This window comes from Microcebus murinus, chromosome 23 (genome assembly GCF_040939455.1).
Source record: "Microcebus murinus isolate Inina chromosome 23, M.murinus_Inina_mat1.0, whole genome shotgun sequence".
NCBI lineage: Eukaryota > Metazoa > Chordata > Mammalia > Primates > Cheirogaleidae > Microcebus > Microcebus murinus.
In genome coordinates this window covers 13,245,958-13,260,474 of record NC_134126.1, presented here as the reverse complement: position 1 = coordinate 13,260,474, position 14,517 = coordinate 13,245,958, and the positions used below count along the sequence as shown (strand labels likewise).

The following is a 14,517-nucleotide window of genomic DNA, read 5'->3' as shown; positions in this document are numbered from 1 at the left end:
AATTCAGCAGACAAGTGATTTTCAGTCTTCCATATCTCCACGTCCGCTGACTTTCCTTCTGCTCCTAAAGTATAGCATCAGCAAGAAAGGAGATGGCCCTAGACTTCGTATTATAAGAACCTTTCATGGTACTCGTGCTTCTGGCCTCTGAAGGCATCACCAATGTTTACTACTTCTACGATATAACGACACCACTATGAAGTAAAACCCTTCCCTGGGAGCAGCTGTGCCTTCTGTGCAATAACCCATTAGCCTGGTGAGACTTGACTTCCAACTGCCAGGTTCTTCTAACCCCCAAAGTGCACATGCAAGCCCATTCCTCATGCAGTAGACCGCCTACAGGCTGGCCAGCAGCTTTTGCAAAGAACAAACACATATATTGTTTCCCATCACAATGGCAAATGTCAAACTTCCATTTTTGCCTTTTCCAAAAAAAGGGGGTTGGGGGAAATTCCAGGGAAGACTTGCACTTACTTATTTTTCATGCATGAGAAAACTTAAATCTAACAAATGCCTTCAGTATGTGCACTCATGCTGCAAATATTCTATCCCTAGTGTCAACAGCAATGGTTTTCCCAGTTTTTAGATCAGGAACTCACTTCTGACATAATTCTCTGGATTCTTTTTCTTCTCATCACAGCCCTTCTTTTTGGCTGCTGTTATTCATGAAAGACATGACATTTTCACTCAGGTGAGAGGGAATTTTTTTTTTTTAATTTTATGAAGATATGAATCAGCAGTCTACTCACCAAGGACTTGAGACATGGATAAGTCAAAGCTATAGAAGAAGTCAAATCTCAGTACAAATAAAGAAAAAAAAAAGCTCAAAATGCTATCTTAAATAATGTGGCCACAGAACGAGTTGTTTCATTTTCCAGTGGTGGAGCTATTACACAAATACATAGCATGCTGTGGTTAGCAACGTCTTTAAAGTTTAGCCTATCCAACACTCATTGTAAAGATGAAGCAACCAAGGCAAGGAAAACAATTAAAGAAAATCTGCAAATATGGTGGTGCCCGGCATAGACAATGCAAAAGAGCAAACAGTTAAGGAATATATGGAATGTTGCTGATATCTTCCTTCCAGTTTTTTTTTCAAGCTGAGATAAAAATTAGGCTCTGTTATCCAAAGACACAACTATTAGGCAGCATAGAGAGAGAGATACAGCTCAGGGGTATATTGGATGATTGGAGCAAACTGACCTGTAATCAAAACTAGCCTCAGTATATTCAAAATACAGACAATCCATGTACGGATAACTGAAAGTTCAACTACTGCCTTTATTTTAATAAGACACATGGGAAAATGAGGTTTTGGCCCTCACAAAGCTAACATCAGTAGCAAAGTCTGGCCAATGGGCCTGGAGGTTCCATGCTTGGCAGAGGGACATTTAATAATCTGCCTCTCACAGGGCAAGGGGAGTTCAGCAAATATTAGAGAGTTATTGTCCTTTCCTCTTTAGACAAACAAAGGCAGTTTCCCTTTACTTTACCAGTATTTGCATAGGCATTATGAATAGTTGTTAAGATTCAGAACCATTGTCAAAGAGGACTTGGCAGAATCTAACTTAATCTTCTTTGACTGCAAGACAGAAAACGGGCCCAGAAGTGGGGCTGTAACCTTCGGTCACCTGCTGGCATTGCTGCAATCTGATGCCTAAGAAAGGAGGATCCAGTAGTCTTTGATGCCCAGTCAAAGCTTTGAAGCTGTGGCAAGACCACAGGACAAAGGCAGCACTGTTTATGCAAATCTAGAAATAAAAGAAGCTAAACTTCAAAGCCATTAAAAGTAACATCAGAAATCCAATACCCAGAGATGATTGGAGGCCCTACATGCATATGAAATGGAAAACCTAAAAGCAAAGCTGGGCAACACACCAAAACACATACTGCAGGAAGGAATCCTAAGCTGGCCAGAGCCTGGCTCACGTGCTCAGAAGCCTTAATACACGCAGCTCCCTTAGCTAAGAGGTGGCCATCTGTGTGCCAAAGGAAGAGCAACTTGCGCTGATGCTGCTCCTTCTCCTGGTACACACAGCTCCTCCATAAGAAGTTCCAGTCTGTGCCCAGGCAAGGCTAGCCCTCATGGTGCCACATTCCTGGTAGCCCAGTCACCATCATGCACATGCTTTCCAAAGGAGACGACACTTTAGCAAACACCATTAGGCACAATATACAACAGGATGAAATGCCATGAGCTTCCTAAAACAATTAGATTTTTTAAGGCCACCCCAAAAAGATATGAAGTCGAGCTGAGAGTCCAGGAAGCATGGACTATGCGGAGTTATGATTCAGATACGGTCACTCCTAGGAAGGCGGTAATGTTAGATCACAAAGGGACCCTAGGGAACATTTCATCCAGAGGTTTTCAAGCCGGACTGCATCGTACCACTCCCTGGGAAGTTTTCAAAATGTGTCGATGGCCCTGGCTCTACCCCACCAATTCTGACTTAATTGGTCTGGGATGTGGCCCAGGCGTTAGTATTTTTTAATACCTCATCAAATGATTCTTTTAATAAGAAGCAGCTGTGTTTGAGAGCCACAGTTCTAGCACATTTCCCTTATATTACAGGAAAGAAAACTGAGGACTGGAGACAGGTGACTTGTTCAAGGTGACCCAGCGTGAGCAATGCCTCCCAGTCCTTTCACAAGATAACACAAATAGCAAAATGATGATATTTGCACACTGAGGAAAAAAATAAAAGAGGCTTCTTTGGGCTCGAGGCAACTCTCCTGGGGACTCCCCAGTACCGGGCTCACTTCATCCTCAAGTGATTATTATCTTTTTGGCTGGAGGATATGCTAAGCTATAAAATGCAGCTCATATTTTTGAGAAGGAAAAAGGATTAAAAAGGAAAATGGATTCATTAACTTCAGAACTCTGTAGAATTTTTGATAGTGCTTCCACTACAAAAACACAAGAAAACAGGGCGTGGAACAGGACAAGATTAAGCAACTGAGTTGTGACCTTCCCCACAGGAGGCTACTATCATATGAGCAGTTGTGATAATGCTACCGTATCAACTTCTTAGGACATGTCTTCGTGCAGCAGCAGCAAAATCAGAACAATCCTTTGTACAGCAGAACAGAACAGTGTGAATTTCTGAAGTTATATTTTGAATTCATAACTAGAGAAGATCCCAGGTTTAGGGACTTCGTGAAATCATGTAATTAAGGCTGAACTGCCAGTACTAAAAAGAGGCTAATTTAATAGAGCGTTTAATTTGTCATCCATGAGGGGAGGAGTTTTTAATAGAATGCAGAAGAGAATTTCAAGCAAGGGTAAGAAAATTAAATACAAGCAACAAAGAAACCAAGATCAGGGAATATGAGGACTGAAGTGACTCAAATGAATACTATTTATTTAAAGGAAATGCACTGCTTTGATTTCCCTACACTCTATTAAAAGGTAATCATCCATAGATAATTTTTCTTCTGTAAAACTAAGTGCTTAATGAACTCATCATGTAAGATACACATCATATAAGAAAAGAGCTTAAGGGAGTCCCGTTTCATGTTGTGCCCCAGTGCAAGGAACTTCATACACTTGACAAACGGTTTGGAATATTACCTTTAAATATATATATATATATATATATATATTTTTTTTTTTTTTGCATAGCCTCTGTTGGATGGAAGGAGAATACATGTGCTTGACTTAATAAAAAACCACAGATGATGCATGCCTGGCTGTGTTTTCTACTATGTAATCCTGTACCTTACTACTGCTCTTAATAAAGAAACCCCTTGGCCTTTTTGATGGCTTAAGCATCTGGAATCTGCAGTTTTGAGGAGTGCTGAGTATGCCAACTTTCCAAACTTTGAAAATCCCATGGGTCTATACTTTGATCATTCTATGAAGATCCCCTAGTCCTCCATGGGCCTTCTGGGAGTTCATTTCCCGCAGTTCCCAAACCCAGAAGTGCATCCAAATCACTCGTGTATCACGCCTGTAACCCTAGCACTCTGGGAGGCCGAGGCGGGTGGATTCCTCAAGGTCAGGAGTTCAAAACCAGCCTGAGCGAGACCCCGCCTCTACTAAAAATAGAAAGAAACTAATTGACCAACTAAAAATATATGTACAAAAAATTAGCCGGGCATGGTGGCACATGCCTGTAGTCCCAGCTGCTCGGGAGGCTGAGGCAACAAAATGAGACTCTGTCTCAAAAAAAAAAACAAAAACAAAAAAATCAACCAAATCACTCATGTATGTGCTTAAGATACAGATTCCTAGGTCCTTCCCATGGACCATCTGATTGCATATGGCTAAAATGGGGCCCAGAAACCTATGTATCTAGCAAATGTCCCAGCTGTTGAGATGCAGCTGGCCCCACAACCAATAATAGGGAAACACTCATCAAGTCCAGCAGCCTTATACCAAAAGGCTGGTAGAACAGCAAACTAGATGAATGGGGGTGAGTCACTTTTAGGCCACCTTAAATACTCGTTTCCACATGATTATCTGCATAGAGTTATCTGCATAGACAATCTGTGATGGCCAAATAAGTGAAAGGATGTACATAACATTTTTTAATTCATTGTTTTAGAAATCCATAGTTTATCTTGCTAGAGAAGATTCTAGAAAGGAAATGATGTGCTCAGTAAATCTTAAAGTCTAACAAGATTGAGGAAAAGCAGAGAGGAGACTTGTAGTTCTCTAACATATTTTAGCACGCTGGCTGTTTCAAGCCTTACGTGCCAACGCTACAAAAGCCGTCTGCAGTACAGGACTCCATCTGACTGGCTGTCTGGGTGCTCTCCCGCCCGACCTGCTTGCAGCCGGGAGAGAGCAGCAGCGTGGGAGCCCCGTACAAGCTCACTGTTCAACGGTGCGGTGATGACATGAAAAATCCTGATTCCGCTTGGCAGCAACTTTCCACTATCTTGGCTGGTCTTAACCGTAATCACTGTGGTGTGTGGAGCTGGGACAGGATTATGGGGCTGGCTGGCAACCAAGAAACCAAAAAGCAGTCTATCAGTCCAGCAAGGGACTCCGGGTTGAGAATGCCACGGCCCCAAATGTCCACAACCACATTTTTCACAACTATCCAAGGAATTTAAGTTCCACTGTGAGTCTCTAGAAAATCCTGCCTTTTTAAAGACCCCGAAGAGCAGCAATTTCTCACTTCACACAGCTTTCATGGAGAGTGCCAATCAACATACACCCATAGACTCCCCTTTCCTAGAGTCACGTCCCTTGTCTGCGAGAATAAGAAGCTTGCCCACTGCCCTCCACATCCCCAAATGTACGCCATCACTCTCAGGAAGAAAAGAGACTGGAAAGAGTTGTAGCTCCCTATTTATTGTCTACAGTGTATGCATTTTGAGCTAGCCTCATGGTTTCCTTGGGCTTGGCAGCCAAAATGGGGAAATCTTCACGTAAAGAACCTCCTTTCTCCAGCCTGATACGTCTCTCTGTAGGCTTTGGCATGATTCGATCTGGAAGGTGCTGTTCTAATACAGACAAGGTGCCAATGAAATCAGGTGCTCATGAAAATGCTTCTGTAGCAGCAGCCTGCTCTCAGACCCAGTCTCCTGTCATACTCTTGGGGGGTACACAGCCCAGAATCATTAGTTATGATTTTATTCATGCTTCTGAAATACACATCTTCTAAAGGGTTTTCAAACATTAATCAGAAAACCTTGGAAGGAGCAGGGTTATTTTGCGTTATATTTGCAAGGAACCAAATGCTCATCAGCTACACGAAGAAGTCAGGGGACCGGCCTCAGCTCACTAAATTTGACAAACAACTAAAATAATAATAACCGCTGCCTCAATGAGGTGAGGCATGTTGCAAAGTCATAAGTTCAGCCCTGGCAGGATGGTATGGAGATATTATTCAAAGTCTAGGTCTGAAAGGATTTCTCTATGGTGCTCCTAGAGAGGAAAAGAAATGCCCTCCAGCCAAATCTAAGGCTTAATTCATGCAAGAGACTTGGCTAAAGTCACCAACCACAAATGCTGCGTTTTCATGGATTTGAATGGCAGAAAGTTCCAGCGAACTAATTACAGCCATTCTATTTATATTTTGCATGGGTTTTTCATTATTGCCTATAACGAGAATCCTTTTTTACTTTTATGAACATTAAAACACAGCTTTCCTACCAGAGGAAAGGAGAGCTGAGAGAAAAGTAATAGAATCCTGATCCTTTTACCTCTAGGTCACTTGCTGGCAGCTTGCCAAGCCTGCTGGTTCCAAAAAGCAGTTACAACGTGGGCCCTAGGGCTCCTTGAGCAGCCGGAGGGGGGAGCAAGAGTCAGGACCCACATGCCAAGGGGGGTAGGCAAGTCAAGTCAAAAACAGACAGCCAGGGGTGAATTGCAAGTGCAAACAGTGTGGGCCTAAGGAGGACATGGCTGCCTGGACAAAGTCCAGGGCACAGCATCTACTCAGCCCAAACAATAGTTGCTGTATACAAATGCAGGCCGGGCAAGGTCAGGTGCTGGTTACATGACATGTTTCGTTTGTGAAAAGTTATCAAGGTATACAATTATGATATATGCACTTTTTGGATATATATTACATTTCGCAAAAAAGGTGGGGTTTTTTGTTTGTCATTGTTGTTTTTTTTTTAATGGGCTTAGGGTTAGATTTTCTAGAGGCCAAGCTGGCTTTCACTGTGCCACCTGGGGCGTAGCTGTAGGTGGGCTGGCAGTGTTCAAAGAACCTGGGATAGAGAGATGGACTTAAAGATAGCACACTTTTGCAGAACAGGATATATAAGACATTCATCTTTGGGTTAAAATGAAAAGGATATATGTACATGCATAGAAAATTTCTAAAGGAATACACGAGAAACTTATTATTGGTCACTCTGGCAGGTGGGATAGAGAGGGGGGATTCACTTTTTATTATATTCCTAACTCATACTGTTTGAATTTTTTATTAAGTGAGTATATTACTTTTACATTAAAAAAAGACCAGCAAATTCTTAAAATAATTCAAAAATATTTTTTAAATCCACAAGCACATAAAAGGATTCAAATGTTTTAAAATCAACACTTTTTGGTATACTAACAACATATCGATTAAATTCAATTAAATGAACAAGTCACTCCTTTGAGAAGAAAAATGTCAAAACATACACAACACACACAGTTTGTAACTCCAGGTGAAGAATAGCTATGATTTAAACACATGTGGCACAATTTCTTCATAATTTGGTAACTGGGGAATAGATCTAGTGATCATACTGTAGGCTAATAATTTTCTCTGACTTTAACTTCACTGTACATTGTTATGTTTTATGAAGAAATGTGCAGGAACAAGCCTTATAATTTTCCTACTACAGTGCCTATATAAGCTGTATAATGGTGCTACTATACTGGGCTGTAGACTTGGAGACCGTGCCACACAGTGATACGACCCAAGTGCACATTTAAGTGTTGGGAAAAGGACCAAGGCACAACCAGCAGCTTTCGTAGTTACAAGGCTTTCATTGTTCACTCCTAGAACCACCAGAGACAGACAAGCGAGAGGACCATAAGAAGCACATGCTCGTATACCTGGAGTCACAAAGAAAGTTAGTGGCAGAATCATCTGGATAAAGGATCTAAACACAAGGTCTGTGAAAACCAAATTCTGCTTAGACTAGCTGACATGCTCCTTTAAACTGTGACGGGATGTTTGTTGTAAAATAATCACCATTAAAACAGCTACACAGGATTTAAAATCTAGAAATCAGTCATCTCACTCCAACACTGATTCACTGTGTAATTTACTAGGGGAAATCCCTGAACTGCCCTGGGCTTTAGACTTCTCATCCATGGAACTCAATAAAATAGAATGAGGACAATTTAGGCATTTTTTTCTAATTCTGCAGGCAGGCAATCTGTCATAACTGGAGTAGGATTGGTGACATTTATTAGTCACTTCGATTTTTACCCAAAGGAAATACATAATTCTGAGGTCCAATTGTGTTTTGAAATTGGAGGTTGGGGGAAGGATTGATAATTTCTCCAGTCATCTAGAATAAAGGTGAATTAAGGAGACAACCAAAGGTAAGACCACTAATTAAAAAGGTTGAAAAACTGACTCTGTTTTACCAGTCTGAACCTGAAATGTAGCCAATATGTATACGATTAGCGCTGTCTTAATCCTTTGGTAATACTTGAGAAATTTCTTTCTGTTCCTATGTGACTGTGATCACAGCAAGTGATCTGAATATTTATATACAATCAACATATTTAATCTCATTCTGTCCCTATGAAATCTACCAAAATAGAGCAGAGTTCAGTAACTAGAGTCAGGTGTCCTCAAACTACGGCCCGCGGGCCACATGCTGCCCCCTGAGGACATTTATCCGGCCCACCGAGTGTTTTTGCCACTGGTGCCTGTCCTGCTTAGCAGCTGACTCCTCTAGGGCCCACAGTGCGCATGTGTGGAATGTGCGCTGGATTCTCCAACAGCCCTCCGACTGTCTGAAGGACAGTGAACCCGCCCCTGTTTAAAAAGTTTGAGGACCCCTGATAGAAAGTGCCTGAGCTAAGTGATGAAATTATCAAGACAGCGGAAGGGAACCACTGAGTCCCTTGCATCACTCAAGCGGAAGCGACAATTCCCATTTGAAAGAAACACTGGAGTTCTAATCTTCTTAAGCTGGGTCAACTGACAGAAGTAAAAACTAGAACTAATGGATCTTTTCATGACCTTAAACAGACCATCCATACTCAGTCTGTGACATTAGCTGCCTAGGTCATATTCTGGCTCCACCATGCACTAGCTCCATGACCTCAGGCAAATTATTTACTTTCTGTGCTCCTCAGTTTCCTCCTGCATAAAGTGAGAGTGGAATTTGATGGCGCCTCCACCTAGGGTTGTTGTCTAGAGTAAATCAGTTATACCAAAGTGTTTAGAAAAGTAAATGTTAGTTTTCATTATGTTGATAATTTTTTGTTGGAAAGAAGAAACTAAATCAAGTTCTTTTTGAGCATTTAAAAAAATATTTTGAAAGAGAAAGGTAAAGGAGATGGGACAGAAAGGAAAAGATTGATAGGATATAGCAACTATCATTTATTTAGTAGCATTTATGTAAAAGACATTGTATATACATTATCTCGCTTACTTGTGACAGTAACTCTTTGAGGTAGGTGTTATTACTAGTCATTTTCAGATGAGGAAGCTATGTCTCAGAGGCTCACTAATGTGCCCACAATCACACAGATTTGTGCCCTAATCTATGTGACTCTAAGCCTGCATACTCTTTCTCTGTACGAAACTACCAGATTGGGAAAAATAAGGAAAAGGAGGAGAAGGGTGAGGAAAACAGACTAATGGAAAAAAGAGGACTAAAGTATTATCTACTTTTTCAGCCACAAGCTGGAACTTCTGTCCATAGGGACGATGTACAGCATTTAATGTCAAGACTGTAATGACGACATATTATGATGACACCATTCTCACCGCTGGTGCTAAAAACTATCATTAGTATCACATTTTAGGAACATCATATAAAAACATGTATTATTAGTGTATCTAGTTAAACATTCACCAGAATGCTACTGGTTGGGCATTAGAATGTGGAGATTAATTCAAAATAATCGCCAAGCAATGCAGAAATGAAGTAGGGTGCAAAAGGTTAGGACCAGTAACCCAGAACCAGTAGAAGCTCATCACTGTTTATGTTTGCATCAACTAAACTCATGTCTTTCTTTAAACATCCATAAAATGGTTCCCAGATTAGCATATTACTTTTTAAAACTCTACCAAATGAAATACTCAAACCATTCTGTAATTACACAGCAGATACTGCCTTGCGCCTGCACAGACTCTGTGAATCCCAACTGTCTGCCCACAAGCGACAGCAGGCTCTCCAAAAGGCAATCTTAATGTCTCATTTGGACCAAATGTTTCCCCCATGCCATGCTCCAGTTTTCACTATCATGGTACTTGGCCCCACTCCCCTTAATCATAGTTTTGGGAAGGGGGATGAGGTCAGCCTTCTCTCTATTGCTAAGGCCACTTGCTCACGGCTCCACTGAATTAAAGAGAACCCACTGCCACATGTCACAACGCTTCTCAGTTCCCTCCATCTCAGTATAAGGCTGATTCTCATAAACTTAGTGCTCGTTTTGATTTATGGCACAAGGAATATCTTCTTTATCACAGAGTTGCAATATTTGAAAGAAATAATCAGTTTGGTGGATTTTGAGATCAGACCAGTAAATGTAAAAAGTTTTCCTTTTTGCTGGTATAAAGTATCTCCAAAATATAAATTTTCCTTTATTCATCCTAATATGAATAAGCTTGAAACTAACTAAGTGCAGACATTCTCTGCTAGCAGAATATTTCAGGTCCGTTTGTTGGTACTCATTTCACTTATATGTGCAGTGCAGAACTGGTCCAGAACTCTAGGTAAGAAAAAATATCATATCCTAGGGAAGTCTGAATGTAATCAGTGAGCCAGGCCCCTCAGTGACCCATCTAGAAGAGAAGCCTTATTGGGCACTCCTCCAGCTCTTCGTAGAGGTAAGTGGACGAATGAGAAGAGGGAGTCTGCACAGAGTGAGTTACTAAGATCAGATTCAAAGGAAGCTGGCACCCCAGGCTCTATATACAACATAGTTCTGTTTGGAAAGTTCTGGTAGCTCACTGTAGTTTTTGACACTGGCATGTGCTGGCTTTGCAGAGTAGATTCTAGTCAGTTTAGCATCTCAGAATGTTAAATAGAGCTTGGGAATGAGAAACTAGAGGTAAACAATTGGCAGAAACCCCTTAAAGCTGTAACACCCTAAACTGAGGTACTGCTCCCTTGGAAGGCTATATCCCATAACTTTCTCAGGCAAATATTCCCCTGGTGCTAGTCTAGAAGCCGGTATTTCTGAAGAGACCCTATGGTATAATACAACTGGAGACTTGCCATCATTAGACCTGTCACTCACTTTAGCTCCCCTGAGAGGAAACTCTGGTAAATGCCCCAGCACTATATTTTGTCTTGCTGTGCCCTATTTCTGGAACCTTCCTTTCCCTAGTTTTAATTGATTTCTATTCATCCTTCAAATCTTGGTTCAAAATAAGTGTCAACTCCTCAAGAAGTCTTCCATGACCACACAAATGATTTAAAATCCTTTGGTTCTCCCCCAAACTCTTTAAATGCCATTCAGATCATCTCACACTACCCAGTAAAAGGAGCCATATTTGTCTGTAAGGAACCATATCTTACTAAACTTTTTTTCACCTCTAACTTGACTGGTTCTTACAAAAAAAGGTTATTAGGAGCATGTGCTTGTACAACCTCTTTGTGCCTCAGCTCTCCCATCTGTAAAAGAGTAAAGTAATACTACATACCTTATAGAATCATTATGGAGATTAAACTAGAAAATGAATGTAAAGTTCTTAGAAGAACCATGAGTTCTTATTATTCGTGCAATTAATAAATAAATGTAATCCTGAGTAAGTCAATTACTTTAGACACAATTTCTTCTTCCGTGAAATAGAGACAATCTTATTTCTTCACAAAATGGCAGTAAGGATCAAATGAGAACACAGTTGATGAAAATACCTTGAGAACTGTAAAGAACTATTTAGAAACTAGCATTTGTATAATAACAATACCTAATGATAACCTAATAAATTATACAGGGTTTCTAAGACATAACCAATAGTTTTCAAAGAAGAATATTCAGTGACTAATTTAAAGGTTGCCAAAGGCCTGTGAGATTCTTCTTTAATTTTCCAACACTGGCCATAAAGGAAAATAGATTCCAAAGATCTATTCTGAATTGGAAACCTACCCATCTAAATATTAATAAATAGAACACCAATGTCCATATAATCTGGAACATCCAGGAAATTTAGGATGTACATTGATGCTAGTTGATCCTAGTCATATTGTAAAATCTATCAAATTCAAGAGACAGAAAGAATGTTTGAAGTAATTTATTCCAATTCCCTCATTTTATTGATGAGGAAACTGATGCCTATCCATCCCAAACAACCAGCCCCAAATCGCCAAGCTAGTGATAAATAACTCAAGACTCCTAATTTGTAGTTTATAGGTTAATATAAGTTTTATTTATGTCACATTCCCATTACCACTACCTTTTTAGGGCAATCTTTAGGGACAAGCTTGGGTTCAAATTCCAGTTTTGCCATTTGTTAATTCTGTGACTTTAAGTGAATTATTGAAATGACCCAAGCCTCAGTTTCTTCGTTCCTAAAGTAAGGATCGTAGCACTCCTCTGAAAAGTTTCCTGTGTGATAAAGGAGGTGATGTCTGTAAATTAGGTAGCAAAGCTTGGTACCTGTTTCACCCCTCGCTAACTTCTTATAGTAAATACTGTAATGTTCTTAAAAACTAAATAGTGCATTAAAGGCCACGACCCTATTGTAAGACATCTCTTTTGAAAAGCAACTAAGATAACTAACATTTGTGAAAAATTTTTTTTGGTACTGAAGTGGTTAAAAAAAAAAAATCCTTCCTTCTGGTTTAAAACCTGGCTGCACCAACGCTCCCACTTTCCACATAATGTGCCCTTCTCCGCGGAGGCAGTAGGGGAAGCGCCTGCTATACACCACATGTTTGCTTTCACACCTCTCCTGCAGGTACCTAAGGCGGCCAGTTCCAGCTGCTGCTTTCGCTCCTCCTCTCCGCCGCTGCTTTAAGGATGTGTCTTGTCTGGGAACAGCTCCCTTTATCGACACAAACAGGAAAGTGCTCCAGAGTGACCGGGGCTCTGTCTCGCTCCGGGGACCTGGCAGCCCACCTCCCCTGGCCAGCGTCCGCCCTATCCTCCGCAGGCCCCTGAACAGCTGGCCCGGCCGCCGACTTCGTCTCCCTCTGGTACTTGCGTTTGTAAAAGGGGCCAGACTGGACCGAGTGCTACAGGTGGGGCGGGCAGCCACTCCCACGGACCCCCTGAGCCTCTCCGCAGGCCCAGAGGTCTTTCTTCTGAGGACAAAACTTGACAGTGTGTCTTTCCCAGGGCGGCTCCGTCGCTCCCCAGGACTCAGCGCCCCAAAGGGGCCCTGCACGCGGTTTGCAAAGGCGGCGGGGGAAGCGCCCCAGGAGGGTGCACGGGCGGGACAGGCTGGAGCGCTCGGAGGAGAGGGGGCCCACCCGCTGGCGCACTGGGGAGACTCCGCGGCCCCGCCCGACCTCCACCCCTGGGGCCAGCCCCCCTGGAGGACCAGGAGCCACATGCCAGCCTGTGTGGTGGCAGCGCAGCAGGGCTGCGGGGAGTCAGGGCAGCGCACTCTACGCCCCCCGCCGCCGCGCACCCCTGCGCCCCCTTGCCGGCGCGGTCACGTTCCACTTGTCGCGTCCGGAGGGAGACGGAGAAAGGCACTCTATCCAGGCCCTGCAGGGCCAGGGGTGCGAGATGGGGAAAGAGCAAACCCTGAGAGTTGAAAGGGAGAGAGTTGAGAGCCCTCCTGAGGGTCGCCCCAGGCCGCCTGGGGCAGGGCAAGGAGGCATAGTGCCACCCCGTCCCCACACCGCCCACGCGAGCTCAGGTGGGCCGGCTATCATGCCCTCGCGCCCCTCGCGCACACGGGGCAGCGCGTCCGCCGGCCCGACCGCCTGCCCCGCCCCGGACTCCCGCAGGCGGCGAGGGAGCGCGCGCCAGGTCTCCCGCGCGCCCGCGGCGGTCCCTCGCCCCCGGCGGCCGCGGTCCCCGCTGGCGGGCCGCCCCTCCCGCGCTCACCAGATGGCCATCCTGCTCTTGGGGTAGTCCAGCCGCTCCAGGCAGCCGAGGAAGTGCGGCAGCGCGTGCGCCGCGTTGCGGGCGAGGACGGCCACCAGCACCGTGGGTCTCTGCAGGGGCGACTCGGGGAAGACCGCTGGCTCCTCTTCGTCGTCCTCCAAGTCCGGCTCGGCGGCGAAGCGCGCCCGGCAGCCGCCGCGGAGCAGGGCCGAGCAGAGCAGCAGCAGCGACCAGGCGAGGGTGGCGGCGGGGCGCGCAGCCATGTTCCGGCCGGCGCGGCGGCGGGGGCTGCCCGAGGGCGCCCAGGCCGGCAGGGAGGGGCGGCGGCTGCCGGGAGCCTGGAGGCTGCGAGGGCGGCCGGGGATGCGGCTCGCCCGGGCGGGTCGGCGCGCGCACACCGCACCGACTTGTGCAGCGCGCGGGACCCTCCGGCCGCACCGCGTACCTGCCGCCGCCGCGCCCGCCTCGGCCCGGGCCGGCACTCCGTCGCGGCCGCGGGGCTGTTTGTCCTCAGGACTGCGGAAAGTTCCTCTAGTCTAGGCTCCGCTTGTACGGCTGAGGTCTGTGGCTTCCCCCAGAGCTGTGAGGTGTGGCCGTGTCTGCCAGTGGGCGTGTGTGTGTGTGTGTGTGTGTGTGTACATAACGGTACAACCCCAAGAAAATTTATTCTGCTTTTGCAAACCGCAGTCTGAAGTCCTTCACAGTGATGCAATGTGTCCACGTTTGCATAATGCACCTATTAACGAACGAGGAGAGCTCTAAACTAGAAAGTCACCTCAACTGCTCACGACTATGACAAACAATTGTTTAGCCACCACAGAGGCAGAATGTTATACACAGTCAACTCCTCCTGAAATTCATTCTTGACTGAA

General features: G+C 44.3%; 1 protein-coding gene across 1 annotated transcript in view; it reads right to left on the bottom strand.

Moving 5' to 3' along the window:
* Positions 1-14,285, bottom strand: part of COLGALT2 (collagen beta(1-O)galactosyltransferase 2) — a 97,324-nt gene extending 83,039 nt beyond the window's left edge. Inside the window, exon 1 of the mRNA XM_012736037.3 lies at positions 13,646-14,285. Coding sequence (XP_012591491.2) covers positions 13,646-13,908 — 263 coding nt within the window. The 5' untranslated portion in view covers positions 13,909-14,285. The remainder of the gene's footprint in view (positions 1-13,645) is intronic.
* Between the last annotated feature and the right edge of the window lie 232 nt (positions 14,286-14,517).